Below are 18,777 nucleotides of genomic sequence, written 5' to 3'. Positions count from 1 at the left end.
AGCAGGACTAACAAACAGATAGAAGCTAGGAGCAGAGACACTCTCTTTCCCTTCTTGCAAATATGTACAGACAGATCAGAGTGTACAGCAATCCTCATTCTCAGAAGTTGCTCTGGCAGATCTAACCCCCTTTCTAGACTCAAAAGCCATTTATACAAAAGTAAGCTCTTAGCATGTCTGATCAGATAAAACAGCCTTTCCTGACAGACTTCCTCAAGCAAGTCTGGAAGAACAACAATTAACTAGGTCCAGAATTTCCACGGTAAACTAGTGACCCTGGGGAACTTCCATGTGCTTTTGGAATGGAATTACAGGAACTCCCTTGCTGGTCATTTGGGTAAGTTGGTAGAACTGGTCAGTTGGATAAGTTGGGAAGAACTAAGACAGCATTTCCTAAAAGTGCTGCACACAGGTTACAGATGCTCCTGTCTGTGGAGAGCAGTCAGCTTGTCAGAAACCCTGAAGGACTCTTCCAGCACTTGTTAGATATTTCCACAGGTAGCCTAAGCAGCTACATTCAGAATGAAAAGGTAAAAAGGAATGACAAGCAATCTTTATGATCTCCGTTGATGCAGAGGCCCGATGCAGCACACACAGCTTCTCACTACCCAAGCAGCAGCCTGACGAATTGAGCATGCTTGCAAGGCTTAGCTTTTCATAGCTGGGGTGCTTCCCACAAAGGGGTGCCAAAAAGCCTTTCAGTAGGAGACTCCATCTGCTGAAATGAAACACATGCAATTTGCAAAAGCACTGGAAACACGCAATCTCAAGTCATGCTCTTGAAGTAGACAAGTGACAAATGAGGAAATGAGGCACACAGTGACATTTCCAGGGGCAGCAACTTCACAGTAAACAAAGCTTGAGTGGCAGGGGAGATCTCCATGCTCACATTCCAACAGCTGCCACCAGGCACTATTTTGTAAGAAGCTCTTTTAGTCTTACATTGGAAATATAGAAACTTACCTGGAAAACTCCAGCACGTTAAGAATTTCAAAGGTTTTTTCTTTTCCCAGCTACAAAAACAAGACATATACTATTTTAAATACAGATTGCATGACATTTTTACACGTGTAAACTCACGAGTTACTTAAAGCATCTTTGCTTACACACTTCGATATAAATAAGCTGTGGTAATAGCTCCCTCTCCTGGTACAAGTGATGCAGAGCCTTATTTAATGAAGACACATTTAAGACTGACACTTGCCTTTTACTATTTTTATACCATATCCCTCTTGGCTTTTTGATGAAAACAGCGGTGATAACACACCAATGTTTTTAGTTGTTGCAGAGCAGCGCTCACACAGAGCCAAGGACTGTTCAGCTCCTGGTGCTGCCCTGCCAACGAGGTACCTGGGGGTGCACAGGGAGCTGGGAGGGGACACAGACAGGAGCTGGCCCAGACTGGCCAAAGGGGTGTGAGAACTGAAGTTTCTTACAGGGACATCCCGTACTATGTGGTGTCACGCTCAGCAATAACAGCTGGGGTAAAGAAGGAGGAAGGCAGGGAGTGATGGCATTTGTCTTCCCAAGGAACCATGACGCGTGATGAGCCTTGCTTTCCTAATGTGGCTGAACACCTCTCTGCTGACAGGAAATAGCAAACGAATTCCTTTTTTGCTTTGCTTATGCACACAGCTTTTGCTTTACCTAATAAACTGTCTGTATCTCAACCCAGGAGTTCTCACACTTTTGCCTTTCTGATTCTCTCCCCCATCCCACCCAGAGAGAGTGAGCAAGTGGCTGGGTAGTGCTCAGCTGCCTGCCAGGGCTAAACCACATCATCATCTTGCTCAGAAGATTATCTTACTTGGAAGAAAAATCTCATTTTAATAAAAGGAATTAAAGATTTAGAAGTACAGCAACTACTGAATACAACTGAGTAAGAGAAGAGGTGCCAGACATGAATTTCCTTCCTAGGCAAGAGTGCTCCTTTGTGCTTCCCAGACAAGAGAAATATTTTTCAGACACAACTGCTGTCGTTTACCATATAAGCTTGCAGTTTCCTACTGCCCGTTCCACAGAGAAGGACAGAGGACTTTGCATCTAAAATAGACTGCGACAAATCTTCCCAAACTGCAAAAGCCTTTTGCATAGAGCTTATTAGAGCCCCTCCAAATGGCAGCTTCCAAGAACCATACAGGAGGCATTCACACTCTGCATCAGTCTGGCAGTCAGTGAGCCATGAACATCTACTTACCGCATCAATGATAACTGAATGTGGAGTCCTTCCTGTGAAGACATAACCCAGTTTTTTTGCTCCTTTCACTAAAGCCCCTTCATCTGTAAATACAGGAAAAGCTTAAATTTAGTGTAGGATGTAAAGGAAGAAGCTTGCAAAGCCCACACCTAAATATGCCCTGTTATCAAAACAGAAGCCCCATTTGCCCTATATTCCAACTTCCTATCTAACTGCTCCAGTAGCTCTGCACACACTTTCACAAGAACATTCACATTTTACTCCTACAAAGGCCATTTAAGATCAATTAGACGAAGTTCATACTCAATCCGGATAAAATGTCCTGCAATTACTGAAGCATTAAGCTCTATCGTTGTGGAGGAGCCATAGTTTTCTTCTGCATGAAAAAAAGGGAAATCCCTGTTCTGAAAGCAAGATCAAAGCCGTGTTGCTCTATATTCCTCAAACATGTGTTTGATCCATTTCCTGTTGTAATGGCACAAAGTTCTTGTCCTATAGAAATACAGCACTGTCTTCTGGACACTGAGCTGGGCACTGTCATTAAGAGCTCAAATAACTAAGCTGAAACAAGAGCCACCACCTCTAGCAGGTACTTGCACAGCATTGCTAAGGAGCAAGTGGCATCAAACCCAAACATCGGGTAAGTGCCCGGCTCAAGTGACCCTCATGTCTCTACAGCTCCCTTGGTCTTCTCACCGCTCAATAACACCATGAGACCAGAGCTGCCCTACATGGCCTCCTTACCCAGCTCCTGCAGCACTCTATTAAGATATAAATAGGAAGCATTACTGCTTCTTCGCTAAATCACTATAAAAATTTCAGAGATGTCCGCAGTAATGGAGTTAATTTGATAGGGAGCAGGGTTCTGCTGTTCTGCTTTCAGCATTCTTTACCTCTCTTTCAGTGCTTCCTGAAAGAAGGAAAAAATGGGTGAAAGGCAGGCCTGGATATGGCCAAGACTCTGCTCTTTAGTGTACTGTGTCCTGTTTCAGAACCTTTTATCTGCATGGAAACAACATCGAAAGCTACTAGATCAAGAAAAATACATAAATTTGCACGTATACCAAATAGATCAGGTAACTGCACAAATTAGAAACAAATTAGTACTTCTTGCTTTTAAAATTAATGATCTTTTCAGAAGTTTCTGGACATTCCTTCCATCCCCATCCATCCAATTCTGTTCCCTCACTCCTCCCCTCCCAAATAAAGAAAGCAGCAACCAACCTGGAGAGGACGCCTGGTAGATTATTTTATTTCCTTGTCTCTCGGGAACAACAGTATGACACACAGCCAGCAGAGTGAGGAATTCCTGTATGTGCACAGCTGTGGGCTAAACACAACATCAGGAAAGTCAGTTTTACCATGAGACACAGAGGCAGCTGTCCCCTAGCCTGAGAAGATGACCTCTTAGACCACAGAAAATAAAAATAAAAAACGATCTATTTCCTATATTAGTTGTCTCATCATCTCCAGAACATCAATACAGCAGTTAGAGGCCAGCATTAGCCAACTCTAATGATAAGCTTCAGTTAAACTGCAGAAACCTGTGAAGCCCCCAGCTCCCAAATACGAAAGTAGCCCTTCTATAGCACCCCTTGCTTCATATACGCAAAGATATCCACTATAAGATTCTGATGAGAGCCAAGCAACAGGATCTACTATGACTTCGGTAGCTTCCATGACAGTTTTTAATAGATTCAGAGTAACCACACCAGAATTCAACTCATTGCAACTGCACCCTGAGTGAAAAATTTCCAGAGCAGACAGCTGCTGCTTAACCAGCAGAAGGCACCATCATGTGTCATTACACAGGAATACATCATCCAGCCAAGCAAAAATTTGATCAATGGTCCCTACGTGCTGAGCATCACAAAAACATGAAATACAAAATGTTGTTCACAGGCTGTGTAGTCACCGGTCGTGTCTACAACTCTGAAAATGTCGCAGCACTTAGTCACAGGCCTCTGATTAGCTACAACTGCCAGAATTTGCTGCAGTGACTTAAAATAAAGTCTCCCACCCCATTCTTGCCTGCTTTCCACCCCTCCCCTCTTGCACAGCGTTTCCAGTCTCACAGCAGTCAGGAATGGCACTCAACTGCCCAGCTCACAACCCAGCACATTAGGTTCATCCACAGTTCACACAGACTTTCTTTGCTAAAACAGTTGGCTGAAACTGCTTCTGTTCAACTCTGCTCTAGCCATTAGAGCAGAAAGCTATAGACCAGTTGGCCGGCAGCTCCCTCACGAGGGGAGCGGAGGGGCAGGCGCTGAGCTCTGCTCTCTGGGGACAGCGACAGGACCCGAGGGAACGGCATGGAGCTGGGACAGGGGAGGGTCAGGCTGGGGGTTAGGGAAAGGTTCTGCACCCAGAGGGTGGTCGGGCACTGGGACAGGCTCCCCAGGGCAGTGGTCACAGAGTACCAAGAGTTCAAGAATCATTTGGACAATGTTCTTGGACACATGGTCTGATTTTGGGGTGGTCCTGTGTGGAGCCAGGAGTTGGACTCCATGGTCCTTCAACTCGGGATGTTCTATGGACATATAATTCTAGTAGGTCTACCTTTGCAGAAACCCCCAAAGTCATCATTTGCAGTTGAACTTGTAAACTTTCACTAGAATTTCTGCATACGAAAATGCCACCTAGTTTCCAAAGTTCTCATTAGCATAGCATATTTTATAGGTACTTTCACTTAACAGAGCCACTATAAAGAGCTCTTAGCAAGAGCTGTTAGCACAACATCAGGCCAAAAGAAACACTATTGTAATATTAAAAACAAGATCTGATGTAGAAAGACATCAACTTTAAAGTTCTTCTTCTACAAGACTGTAGTAAAACGGGGAAACTGTTGGGTTTCTTTGTTTTTGTCTTTGTTTTTATTTATGTAATGTACAGAACACAACCTACATACTTGTATGACAGATTCACTAGTGAAAACAGGATTTCTGTTAGCAGAAAAGAAATTACTACAGAAGCCAGCGAACAGTGGCAACTAATACATGCTGTGTTAACATGTCTAAACAAGAAGTAAGCACATCAGAAAAAGGAAATGTAATGAAGTCAGACTGCAGAGCCAATATCCACACTCTTGCCGTACTTCACATATTTTGAAAAAATATGATAAAGGAAGTAACTGTTTCACAGACCTTTATCTTTGCACACATGCTACTGAATTGTATTGTCACATGTCACTGAAGTAACAGCCATCACTTTTGACAGGCTGGAGTGCAGAGGCTGTGTTCAGGAAAATGAAAGATTACACATCATCAGGAGCGAGAGAAATAGCAAGTCCACAGCAAATTGCTGGTCAGGAGGTTACTGCTGCTCCGTTATTTCCAGTGAAAGCAATAAAAGACCTTCATCTCCACAAAATGAACAGCCTGCCAGATTCTCATTTCAGCAACCACTGCTGCAGACCTTTGACGTCCTTCTTACAAGTGTATCACCTAGCCTCCTGCATGCTTTCATGCTACATGTTCTATCAGCTAGAAACAACCTGGCTCTGGTGATGCCATTGATTTTACTCCTTCCCACATATACATTTCTGCTGTCGAGGCAGCAGTATAGTTTGTTGCTGTTTTGGTACATTCACAGCTCACAATGGACTACGTGGCAGCCTTCCAAATCTATAGCAGCAGATCAGCAGACAGAGGCCCAGCTTATCATGTCAGCTCCCGCACACAGCTGTCATTTGTTACCTATCTGCATTGCTCCAACACTGACACAATATTTATTGCACTGGCATCAATCAGGGTCGAGTGTTCACGTAATTGCTTCAGAGCTGTTAAAAAAATGACCTCGTGGTCATACTGGCTTTTGTGATCACACATCCCTTGCACCATGCGAAGTTTAACCCCAGCATACGATCAATTAACCTGCGGGACTTAATCTTGCTTTATTATTTATTTTCCTCTATTAAAGCAAACCTCTGCAATTATGCTAATCAAATTCTTACTGATTGTCTCTGTGAGGCATTCCTTGCCTGCTTTTTGTTTTCTTTAAGCTCAGCTCTATTTTCCTTCTCCACTGATCTGCAGCAGGAGCAAAGGTTTCATAGGTCAGTCTTGTGTTCCTCTGCCCACAGGTACCTTGCAATCTAGGTCCCTTCTTTCCACCATTTTTCTCCCTGAGTACCAACAGCTCTGAATAAAAGCTACTGCTTCTCTTGGAACAAGGTCAGTGTGCAACACCTGGTCTATAACCTCCTGCATCAGCGACATATCCCAGTGATTAAACATAATTTGCACGCTGCCCCTACAAGCTGAGAACTGCAGACATGTTGAGACATGGCTTCCTATTTCTGGAAGCAGCTTGTGGATTGTTATCTACAAAGCATGATCTACAATGAAAGTAGAGTTGCCTTATCTAGAAGACACAGCATTATCCATCGTGGAGCAGGGCACAGACCACTGGTCAGGAAATATTATCAGAAGTTCTCATCCCTTTGCATAAGGTGCTCTTCCTTACTCAGAGGGAACAAACGACGAGATGAAACTCGGTCTTCTGGGGAGCAAGTTGTACTCTGCAGAGCTACATATCTGCATGCCACACATGCAATTATCTGGGTCCCCTCACTCCTAAGGAGTGAACCTGCATCATTCTAGCGAGCTACTCACAGGCAGAAGAAGTTACAAGGAATTTATATGTAAAGTTAAAGATTATATTTAATCTCTATTCATTTCTAGCAGCATCAGATCAGTCTCTCCATGATATTCCCAGATGAGCTAGACTGATAGGTTTCTGAGCAAGCGGCCTAGAAATGGACAGCAAGATATTAAGCCACAGTCTAACAACTTGACCTTGCTACTTTGAGTAAGCATGGCACATTCTGCACCAAGGACAGCTAGTAAAATACTTACCCATTCATTAACAGAAAGAATTATGACTCACCTTCTTAAAGAGATATAAAAAAGTGATCTTCCTACTGTTTTGTTCATGAAAATATTATGAGAATAGTTGAGGAACCAGTCACGTTGGGCACCTGTACAACAGTGAAGCTGGTAAGGTTGGAGGCAATATTCCAGGAAAAGACTCAATATTCCAGGAATATTCAATATTCCAGGAAGAAGACTCAAGGAACACATTAACTGGCACTGGCAGATTGATAGTTAAATGCAACTTTATCTTGCCCGAACCACTGAAAAATGACCAATGATTAAGATATGGCCTTGTACTCAAGTAAAAGAAAAATGCTCAAGACCCATACACTGCAAGGTCAAAAGTTAAGAGTGAAAAGTATTTCTTGCCAAGCGACAACAATTTCTGAGCTATAAAATGATGCATTTGGACAGTTTTACAGGCAACAGTTACTTGCTGAATTAAAGCCTCCCAGAGGTTCTTACCACCTAAATGGTGAGATTCCTACTGTATTTAAATTCTAGTTTTTCATCCCAGTAAGTAGTGGTATGCTTTTCTTGTTCTCCTTCCCTAAGGAAATAAGAATCATCTTACTACAGCGGTGACTTCAACAAAGTCTGATGGACTAAAAGCCTCGGTTCCCACACACTTCATAAAATTAAGCAGACATTGGGGAGATGTAAATGAACACTTTCACTGAAGCGAAGGCTCAACATGAGCACAGGGGTTAGCTGTTCTGCCTGGCCAACTGCTAAACTACTCATCACACATACTCACTGAATGAATTCATACATATGTAGCTACTCCATGGGCTTGCTTCTTGTCCAAGTGGTAATTTGGGGGCCAGAGAAGAGAGTTGAGATGAGAACTGGAATTAGCAGAGGAAGTTAGGAAAGAATCCAGGGAGACAGAGGAGACTAGGACAAGATCCAGGGTTATTACTCTTTACTTCTTGACCATCTTCCCTGCAGTCTTCACAGGCAGATGCAAAGGGGGGAGCGGGAGAGGGTAGAAATCCTGCATCTCCACTCTCAGTTTATTCACAATGTATGTGCAACTCAAGCACTAGGATAAAAAATGCTTTGCTTAATCACCAAACATTCTTTTAAGTCTTTGGAAATACTTGCTGTTTTCTTACTCTAATAGCTTACAGCATTTTCCCTATAGAAACAAGGCAGCATCATATTCTTGGCTCTGTCACACAGTTCATCCATCCATTCCAACAGAAGCTGCTACTAAAAAGGCACAGGCAGACAAACCTAGGTACTTTCTTCTACACTAAAAGCCCAGAGAAACCAAGAACCTCCGCACCTTTTTCAGAAGTTATTTTTCCTTGGAGCACTTCCTACAGGGCAGTAATTCTTCCACTATTAGTCAAGAGTGGACTTAGCCATCAATCAGTCCTTATAAAGCAGTGGCCAAACAGAGCTATGAAACTTAGAGGTGCTGCACGATGCTAAAAATCTTCCTACCAGATGGAAGACAGTCTCACGAGGAGGAGAAATACATTATATTTTTATTTTTGACTTGGAAAGAAAATTACTTGGCACTGAGACAGCTCTAACACATGCAAGTGGATTAAAAAAAAAATACAATCTTCAAGACCAGAGCAGTGAGCAGTTATTGAGTGTTTGTGGAAGATATCACACTGACAGCTCCATCTGCAAAAAGGCAAATGTTTAAAGGGAATTCATTGCCCAGCTGAGTACAGCAACATCTGACCCCACAGGGCTGCTTGTATTAGAAGATCCATTTCATTACCTCAGTTCCCTTAATGGCTGAAGATTGTCACACAAATTCAAATAGCATCTGCATGTATCAACTAGCTATGAAAACTAAGACGCTAAAGAGATTTATGTAGGAGACAATTTGTACACTGCCATAAAGCAAAGGGCTAGAAACATGTGAGTATTCACTCTCCCACCATCCTGTAGTCCAGCCCTCACATCATTGATGCGGTTTGACAAACAGACCTGGATTTTCTAAGAATGCAAGAACTGCATGCAACACTTTTCTTAGGTCTTATGCCAAATCATCACTTGTCAGTGGGCGGCATTCATCTCTCCAGCACAGTCGAGCGACACACAAGATGACTTCTCTGTAGACCCCTAAAAGCAACAGCTAGTGAGTAAGAGCCCAAGCATACATTATCTGCAGGCTGCGCCTAAATCAGTAGCCTTTAATGCAGAACTTGGAACGCGCAACTACCATAAACCCTAACTGTAGCTACATATTAACAAATGGAACACAGGAACAGGAGGTAACCCACATCTTCGCTGCAAGTGATCTGCTATCTGCACTGCAAAGTCTTTCTGGTGCAGATGATTACAAAAGCCACGCAGGAAGCCACTATATTATCCTGAGAGGGCCATCTTCCTGAAGGTCAGATAACAGGAGCCATCTTCAGGCTCTGTCACCTTGAGGAATATACTGCAACGCACAGTAACTAAATATTCCTTTAGACATCTGCATCCTGTTGCATTTCAAGTTTTTAAGTACTGTAAAGCAAAGCAGAAAGCACAGCTTTGAACAGTATGTTGTAGCTTTTTTTCAGATGCTCATACTAAACTTCGCCAGCCCAGTTACAGAAGTTACACTGTTTAACAAGAACAGTCAGCTAACAAAGTTAGTCATTTGTGCTTGCACTTGCAGACAATGTCCATGTCCCCTACTGTGGGACAACTTCTGCAGACTAGAATGGTTGTGCTTTTTTTTTTTTTAAATGCAAGCAATGTAAATTGTCATGTGTGCAGTCAGATGCTTCCTAGGTGCACATTTTCTGAATATGAATGGAATTGATAGTCCTAAGGACAGCCCGTTCAGACACAATCATTTAGGCTAAAATTAACCATCACTTGAAGTCTCAGCCATTGCAAGCTTAAACTTGCAATTGAGCCTTCATTTTTTATGTCCTTTCCATAATTTCCCTCATTTGCAGTATTTAAAGCAGGTCTCAAGAGAACCACTTTGTAATGCCTTGGAGTATTGTTAAAAATGGTATTTTAACAGGAAGGTTAACAGGAAGGATGTTTGAACAGTCTGCAAATCAAAGTTAATAATAAGTCATTTTTCTTTTAAAGGTTTATGATTTCTAACATAAATTCCTACAAGACACCATCTTCCATATACTACAGTATACGAAGCTGTTTTATAGCTAGCTGGTACTCATACTCAGTGTCATTGTTTCTTCAGTTCAGTAGTAAGCCAAGTGGTCAGGAAGGGGTTGGAGGAAACTATTTTGTTTCCTATTTACCTCTGCTTTCATCTGTTTTGTGGCACACCTGTAGAGCAAGCAATCACACAAGCAGATTTGTTGAGCATTCAATTCCAGACAAACTGCTAATAGGGTGTTCAAGAGACATGTGACATTCAAGAACTGGACTTACGTGGTCATTCTCAATGTTTTGCAGCAGTCTTGGGTCATCAAATTCACATGACTCACTGGTCGAAGGAGGTAGCTGGCTGTGGAGCAAGACAAGACAAATATAACAATGTCAGCATTTCCATCCTTAATCATCTATTTCTATTACTTGATCTATATTGTTGGAGACAAAACTAAAATATAAATCCACTGTCCTTGTAAGTATTGTGAAAAAAATCATATGACTAACACACAAAACGCTGAAAATGAGCAATAGTTTCTTCAGAACACCAACAAGAGGCCTAGAACAGTTACGCTTAGAAGTGCATTTCAAGATTCAAGTGTCAGCACACTTCCTAGGACAGATGTAGCAGGAACAGCTTTTAAATGTTCTTAAAACACATAAATAAAAAGTCAACTTGAAATCAAGATAGACCAAAGATCAATATCCCTAAGCTTCCTCTCTAGTCAGTGAGTTTTGCTTTAAATTGATCCCTGGAGGATTTTAAGGCCAAGTACTCCAAATTACTATCTGGAAGAAACTCTTCAACAGAAGAGGAAGCATGAAGAAGCAAAAAGGAGAGAAAAGATAGCAATGAAGAAAGCCGCAGCATAGAAGAGAGGCATTCACAGAAATTGCATCTCAGCGGAAGTAACAATATATCACCTTCTTCCTAAAAGGTGACCATGAAAATTAGCAGGATCACTAGAGAAGTTTAAGAGCTCATCAGGAAGTAGTTCCCAACAGTACTCAGTGTCTACATGTTTCTTTGGTGGGAACTCACTTAACCGTATTCGATATTTTAAGTCACATCAGCCCTCTCTGGCTCTTTCCCCCTTCCCGTTAAGCTGAACATGGTACAGTGACACCTCCTGCATAACACTTCCTTTTAGGTTTTCACTCCAGTCTGTGGAGTGGTAGAGACTCTTCACCTGTATTCCTTAAATCTGAGTAAGAGTGCTTCTCTTGACATAGAATCACAGAACGGTTTGGGTTGGAAGGGACCTTAAGATCATCTAACTCCAACCCCCCTGCCATGGGCAGGGACACCTCCCACCAGACCAGGTTGCCCAAAGCCCCATCCAGCCTGGCCTTGAACACCTCCAGGGATGGGGCATCCACAGCTCCTCTGGGCAGCCTGGCCCAGGGCCTCACCACCCTCACAGTAAATGACATGAGACATTGCCACATCTAGTTTATCTATTAAAACATAGTATTTTAATAAAGAGGTTCTTTTATTTTCCTTGTCAGCTTTGAACCTAGTGATGCCAATGATTAGCAGTACACTCAAATCGAGAGACTGATTGTAAAGGTTACTCTTACCTTGTAACTTGGTTGTTGGAAATTGTAAGTAAGCACTGCATTAGCATGCATCCAAGCCAGCCCAGCCACTGTGTATCCCCCACCTTCCCTTCTCCCATCATCTTTCCTCTGTGCAAAGAAGTTGTGTCACCACCCACTAGCTGTGCATAAAATGCTTTTCCAGTAGGAGCCTCTACACAAACACATTGTTCCCTTGGGATTCTTGCTGTTTCAAATTTGAAAGCAGTCTGTTTATATAGATCGTCTATACAAAATAAAATATCTTCGACTATATTTACCTAAAGTCTTCTGATGAACGTTCTCTTTCCAACTCTGGAAAGTGACTGAGGAGTAGGAGGAGGAAAAAAGAACATTTATTCCACTTTGCAAACTAGAAGTAGATAGAAGGCAGATCAATGAGTCATCTTACATACAAACACACACTGGAACCATGGGTTCAGCTGTTCAAACGCTTGAAGGTAGGTTCTCTACCTTCTGAGGTATCTAACTTAGCCACTATGAAACTCAAAGGCTAATTGGAATGGAGATCTTAAGACTAGTCTTTTATAATTTAGCACAGACAAAAAAAAATACAGTACTGGAGAGTCAAAAACCCAAGTGCTATGAAATACCGGTGTGACTGAAAGGGATCTTTTTGATAAAAACACAACAAAAACAGTTGAAGTGTGCATTCCTCCTGTGCATGGAATATTCAACTCTCGCTTTTTTGACAACTACAATTACAGTTATATTGCTGTAGTGAAATCCTGGTTATCTGAGCAAGTCACAGAAGCACGACTGATGATTACTGTCTTTAGGCTTCACCTTCTTCCCTCTGGAAAGGGTCAGGAATTTAGTACTTCTGGTTTAGTTTAATTTACAATCATACAAGTTAAGAAGCAAAAAAGATTTCTCTTCTCATGTAAAGTATTCTCCAGGTTTGCATTTCAGTTTTGGTTGCAGGACATGAAAATGAAAGCTTTAAACTGTGACCGTAAAATATGCTGCAACGTAAACTGAACAGAATGTTCTAATCCTGTTCTGATATCAAAGTATGTATCATCAACATGCACATACTTAGCTGTAGAGTTTCTAAAGGCATACCTACCCATATGTCACTCCAGCAATACTGCATTTCTTGAAGTTCATGATATTACACGTTAGCGTACCTGTTTTATCAGAAAACAGGTATTTTACCTGGAAGAAAAAAAGTCTAATTTTAACTTGCAAAGTAACAAAAACTGAAACAAGCAGAAAACACATGAAGTTTCAGAAAAATTCTGGAAGAGACATCAGACCCAGAAATATCATAGTACTGGCCAACGCAGGTTTATTACAGCTTGGTTTGTTGTACCAAAGCGAAACAAAAAAACAATCAGGAAAACAATAATGGCATTATTTCTTATTTATGTGTAAATGAATCAATGCCCAAGAAGTAGGTATCAATAGCCAAGGCTCCAGTGTATGGATGTACTGGCTTATGCTACTTGAACATTCACTGAATCTTTCAGCTGTATTAACATTATACAGAAAGACTAAAATTGCAGTAAATAGTTTTTCATGTTCTTGAAGAACTGGTCGAGTTGAACACTGAAGAAATTCTGTTTTCTAAAGATCACCATGTGTTTTTCTCCCTTACACCCACAAACACTACTCTGCAAGGAATATCCTCAAATGGTATTTCACAGGCAAACATAAGCTTTTTCTGTTATCCACGAGCCAGTCCTGAAGTCAGAGATGCTGTGCATCATCAGCTGTGCAAGCCAGAAATCACAGTGGGTACCTAAAATCTGAGGAGCTTCGAGTTATTGATAATTCTGACATATACCAAAGTTTTAAAACACACCTGATCAAGTAGTTCAGTTAAGGAATCCAAAAATTCAGTCTACTTGCAAGGAATCAATGGTAAGCTATTTCTGAAAACATCTTAAGGGCCAACTTGATACGTTACACCATATCATATATTTAATTTCAGGCAAAAGGAAACCTTCAAATTACAGTAGTAACTTCACAACGAAGTAGTGCAAATACAAATCAGATTTTAACAGTCCTAAGGAAAAGCCCCATCTAATTAAACAGCAAGGTTACTAATGGTTTTCCTGCCAAGCTGGAGACAATAATTATAAATTTGGCATGCATACATTGTCTCCAAGATGAAGCACACAGGAACTTCGAAGTTCATGTGGTTCAGTTACATACTTATGATTTTGGTGGTCAAAGAAAAAAGCTAGTATTTCTCAATGGTACTACAAAACTTCAATGGCACTACAAAACTTCAATGGCAAAGTTGTGTTTTGCAGTAGCCTTGTTTTGGGAAACCCTTCCATTTTGAAAACCTCACTTGCAGAATTGTGTAGTATTTGCAGTAAATATCTTACAACTACAAGTTAATGTACAATAATAATTACATGAGAAGAAAATAGAAACGCTTGTCAAGGAACACAATGTGAATTAAAACTAAAACTGCATCTTTTTTGACTTGCATTTCTTGTTAGGCAGTCAGAATCACGAAGAACTAAGAAAGGCTAAGGCTATTCTGGCCTGCTCTTCAGCCAAGCTTAGTCCTGCACATCTTGTTTTGGTACACAGAGTTCAATGACAAAGTCATATTAGAGCAAAGGCAGGAAAAAAAAAAAAAAAAATCAGTCTCCAGGCTTATAATTGCTTTTATGACCTTGAATTTATCCTGTGATGTCTCATACCAGTAAGACCTGGACTAACGAAAGTAAAGAAGTTTTATTAACCTGAGCCACAGTGCAACAGAATACAGCACAGTTCACAGCATTCATTCACACCTTCCATCTTTCCAAGTCACAGAACAACATTATACATACCAAAGATTTTTCTTACCTGCCCAAGTTCCTCATTAAGGTTTGAGGTTCTGGCCATTGCAGGTGTGTCTGTCTCAGGATAGTACATATCTATGTCCTGAAATGAGAGCAAAGTTAGACCCATGCTAAGAAAATTAAACACTGAAGTCTCCAGTCTTCTTGTGTTCAGCTCCAACTTAGCTTGACTGACTTAACTCCATGGGTGGAAGTTCTGACAAAGAGCAACCAAGCCAATTAGCAGTGCTTTCTTTCCCAGGGGTACCTCCCTGCTGCATAAACAGGAGAAAAGTCTGACTCAAATAACGGTAGTTTGGTCTTTTCTTCATTGCACCCCTAGCTTAAGATTTAAATACAATGGGAAGAAGTTCTAACAGGCCACCCTAAATATAGGTCTTAAGTTACAGGAACAATACAATTTACTCCAACCCATGATTAAAGAGACAATTAGTGACTTAGTAAAATCAACTCTTAATTACTATATTTAATTGGAAGGGTAAACAAAATAGCTGCTATAAGCAGTTCAGAGAACACACACAAACTCGATCTTATATACTTGCATTTTAGAGGAACCTCTCTAACTTTACTGAAAGTCCATGAATTAATGCATACCAAGACCAGGAATGTTTCTCTTCCACTTGTTACAGTTGAGCTTAAGAGACATCACTGAAGTATTTTCAGTACATAAGCAAACAGAAACACTTTGAACTCAGAGCTTGCCTGAAGGGAGGTATCACCATTTTGTAACATAAGGCACCACCAACTCATCTGCTCAGAGAAACATCACGACTCGTACCATGGTGGACCTGACTACCAGCCTCAGGGTTTAAAAAAAACACAAACAAGTTTAGTCTTTCCTTCTGCTGTGGCCAAGAGAAGCTACAGGGTACCAAGGAGTTTTCAAAAGCTATTTACCAACCATGAATGAGTCTGCTGAATGACTTTTCCCATCTTGAAAGCCCAAAATATACAAAAGCAATTATTTGTACAGGAGAGCTTCCTACAACTACACCTTGCCATTTCTTAGTGAACATAGCACAAATTAGATCTTCTGAACTTCTCCCTGCCTTTCCCAGAAGTTGCATCGGGAACTCACCAAAATGTCTGGTAAAGACTTCAGGTTTTTAATGTAACTTTGCCAAAGGGATGTTAATACATCTAGTCTTGTTACTTACCCAATTTATAAAAAGAGCCTGAGTAAATTTGACAACTTCCAATGTCACCAGAAGACTGATTGGAATAAGGTTGTTGTACAAGATTATAAATGTCAGCAGATTGTATCCAAAGTTGACAGACAGCATTTCTGTGGACCAAAAGACATATGACATCATACAGACGGCAGAAATCTAACTGACACAGTATAGGGGCAACCATCTTTCTGTAGTTGGCCTGATATTATTTAGTAGCACTAAAATAACCACCAACTGTGTTAAGGCTTACCAAAAGGGCCTTTTCAATATTGATTTCAATATTTTATACATATATATATATATATATATATATATATATATATATATAAAAACACCCAAAGAACACGTGCCTGGAGACACAGCATACCACGTCAGGTGAAGAAGAGCAAGATTGGTGAGGATACGTATTAGAGATCAGAACACTTGCTGAATATTTTTTGCTGAACAGATGGCAAGATGTATGATGTTCCACACTATAACCCATATTTAGTGATTTATTCGATGTGTCAACTACCCCCAATTAAGAGCCACCAATATCACTAGTAACATAACTTCACCCTTCTGAAACAGTGAATTAAAAGCAGAGCAAAGAATAAATTTTGTTCTAAAAGTTGTCAGCATCAGCAGACTTGAGAAGTCACTCACACTACAGAAATAAGCAAACAAAATGACTTCAGACAGTGAGTGAATAAACTGAGGCATCCAGCTTAAGTAGAAGAGCTGTTAGTAACAGTCACAATATTGGTCCTAAAGGGAAGGGAAAGCGTTTATGAATAGCAAACATGAACAGAAGTGGTTCAGCAGAGACACAGGGCGGCATCTCCTGTCCACGGTGCCAACCACAGCCTCTTTACATACATGGTCTAAGTGCTTGCATTTGGCTCTGAAGCTTAGGGAACCACTTCAATCAGCAGAGCACCCAGTGCAATAGGGTCACAGCCCACAACTAAGGGGTTTTCAGTGTTACAAATGACTTGGGATGAAGGCAGTGGAGCAAACTAGGAGATAAAAGCCAAGGAGTTGTACTTTGGACTCAGGAACCTCCAAGCATGAACACACATGAATTCCGTATCTTTGCTCAGTTAACACAAAGAATAGAAGTACACCTGACCGGAAAATACTCTTCCTAATACAGTCCTTACAGAAATCAGACATTTAAGAAAGATTCCAAGTCTCCCTATCTGCCTGAAGAAAGCATTTCCCACGGTTACTGAAGTGATGGAAATTGTGTGTTGAATTTATAGGGAAGCATCTATACAAACTACTGCCTCACACCTTATTAAAGGTTGCATCTGTTTCATATTAGTACAAGTTCAAGAGTTTGTTTCATTCATCTTTTCCTTCTGTCATTTGAAGGCACAAATTTAAATTTCCTCATTAAAAAGCAGGGTGGAGGATAGGGAATAAGCTTGGAGTCACTGATATTGCTACCAGAAGACATTACAGCTACCAAAATCAGAGTGAAGTACAAGGCACTTCCATGTTCTTCCTATAAAAGTTCTTTTTTCCCCCCATTACTATCATGATTGCATTTTGTTTTAAACTGCTGAAGATACCTTTTGCCATCTGTTTTTACCGTCACCACCCGAAAGACAATTTGCAGTGAGAACTGTTTTCAGATTTACATCTCAAGGTGTTTGTAACAATACATGTTATACCTGGATAATACAACCCCCAAGACAGAAGTCTAATGGGCAGCACTGTATTTCTTTGCTAGGCATTTGCATAAGGCCCATCTTTGATATCTGAACTAATAAATTCAAGGAGTATGAATAAAAACAAATAAACCCTTTTAAGCATGCTAGCCAATCAATTTTGTCATTACTAATGACAGAAGTCAGAATCCAAAGCTACTCTGAAACACAGACTGAATACAAATATCACAAGATTTAGCATGCATTTCAGTTCTCTACAACAGATTAGCATATCTCATTGAAAAACAGGAAACAACACAGCTAGACAAGTCCTTTTCTTCTGTATACAAGCATGAAGTCCAAGTCAGTACCATCCATCTGATATCTGCTACCATTTAGTCATGTACATGATACGTACAGACATGATAGGCAAGGCAGTAGTACATGACCTACTCTAAAACCAAATTCTGTTGAAATGCAGATGCACGGTATCTCCACAGAGCTGAAACCTGAACAGCCAACACCATTCTTGACACTCTTATGATTCTTTCCTGCTCCCTGGGTGGCAAACCATTGACAGTTACCTAACCTTTCAAATGCTTTATTAACAGAAGCCTCACTGGCAAGTTAATTTATGCCACTCCATTCTAAAAAAAATTAAAAAAATAATAAGAAGAATTGCGCCATCAAAAGTTAGCAACAGTCTTTGTTTCTTATGTGTCTTTCGTTCTCCATTTCTTATTTTATACATTCAGGATACATTCCGAGCACACGGCCAGCACACTCACTGTTGGAGCCAAGGTACCAGACAACCTCGCCGTGTGTTCTGTTCCATAATAAGGCACCTACGGAGCTCACAAGGGCCATGACCAGGAGAATACAGAACAAAACCAGGATCTGCACATTGGTTACTTTCTCCACATTTGATCTCTTCAGAGGTGCTTTGGTTGAATTCTGAAAAGCAGCAGAAAGAGTCTGGTAATGTCTTGAACAATATCAAGTAGCAAAAGCAAATTCATTCTTCCTTTTAGAGTCCATTATAGAACTCATTGCTTCAACTCTATGTAGCTCAATATTGTATGCAAAGGCCAACAAGGTCCTAACAGTAGCCAATACTCCTAATGACTGCTAAATTGACAGAAGATTGGACAAGAGAAACATTCAGCTCTAAAGGTCTAGTACACATCTCCTTGCTGTACATGCCGTTGATGGCCAAAGGTCAACAGCACATACATGTTTCTGGACTCTCCAAGCACTCCCCATCACAGAAACATTAAGGTTGGAAAAGCCATCCAAGATCATCTGGTCCAACCATCCCCCTACCCCCAATGTCACCCACTAAACCATGTCCCCAAGCACCACATCCAACCTTTCCTTGAACACCCCCAGGGACGGTGACTCATTAAG

At 40.9% G+C, this 18,777-nt stretch overlaps 1 protein-coding gene across 9 annotated transcripts in view; it reads right to left on the bottom strand.

Moving 5' to 3' along the window:
* ATP8A2 (ATPase phospholipid transporting 8A2) overlaps positions 1 to 18,777 on the bottom strand; it is a 328,555-nt gene that overhangs the window by 247,417 nt on the left and 62,361 nt on the right. For all 9 annotated transcript variants that reach the window (XM_040543949.1, XM_040543951.1, XM_040543954.1 and 6 more), the window contains 9 exons: positions 18,159 to 18,324; positions 15,722 to 15,849; positions 14,569 to 14,646; positions 12,827 to 12,915; positions 12,018 to 12,062; positions 10,441 to 10,516; positions 3,422 to 3,527; positions 2,198 to 2,280; positions 964 to 1,013 (listed from right to left, as the gene is read on the bottom strand). In XM_040543949.1, the coding sequence (XP_040399883.1) occupies positions 964 to 1,013; positions 2,198 to 2,280; positions 3,422 to 3,527; positions 10,441 to 10,516; positions 12,018 to 12,062; positions 12,827 to 12,915; positions 14,569 to 14,646; positions 15,722 to 15,849; positions 18,159 to 18,324 (821 nt within the window). The remainder of the gene's footprint in view (positions 1 to 963; positions 1,014 to 2,197; positions 2,281 to 3,421; positions 3,528 to 10,440; positions 10,517 to 12,017; positions 12,063 to 12,826; positions 12,916 to 14,568; positions 14,647 to 15,721; positions 15,850 to 18,158; positions 18,325 to 18,777) is intronic.

Source organism: Cygnus olor, chromosome 1 (assembly GCF_009769625.2).
Source record: "Cygnus olor isolate bCygOlo1 chromosome 1, bCygOlo1.pri.v2, whole genome shotgun sequence".
Taxonomy (NCBI): domain Eukaryota; kingdom Metazoa; phylum Chordata; class Aves; order Anseriformes; family Anatidae; genus Cygnus; species Cygnus olor.
The sequence above is the reverse complement of the archived record's forward strand: the minus strand, read 5'-3'. Positions and strand labels throughout refer to the sequence as shown.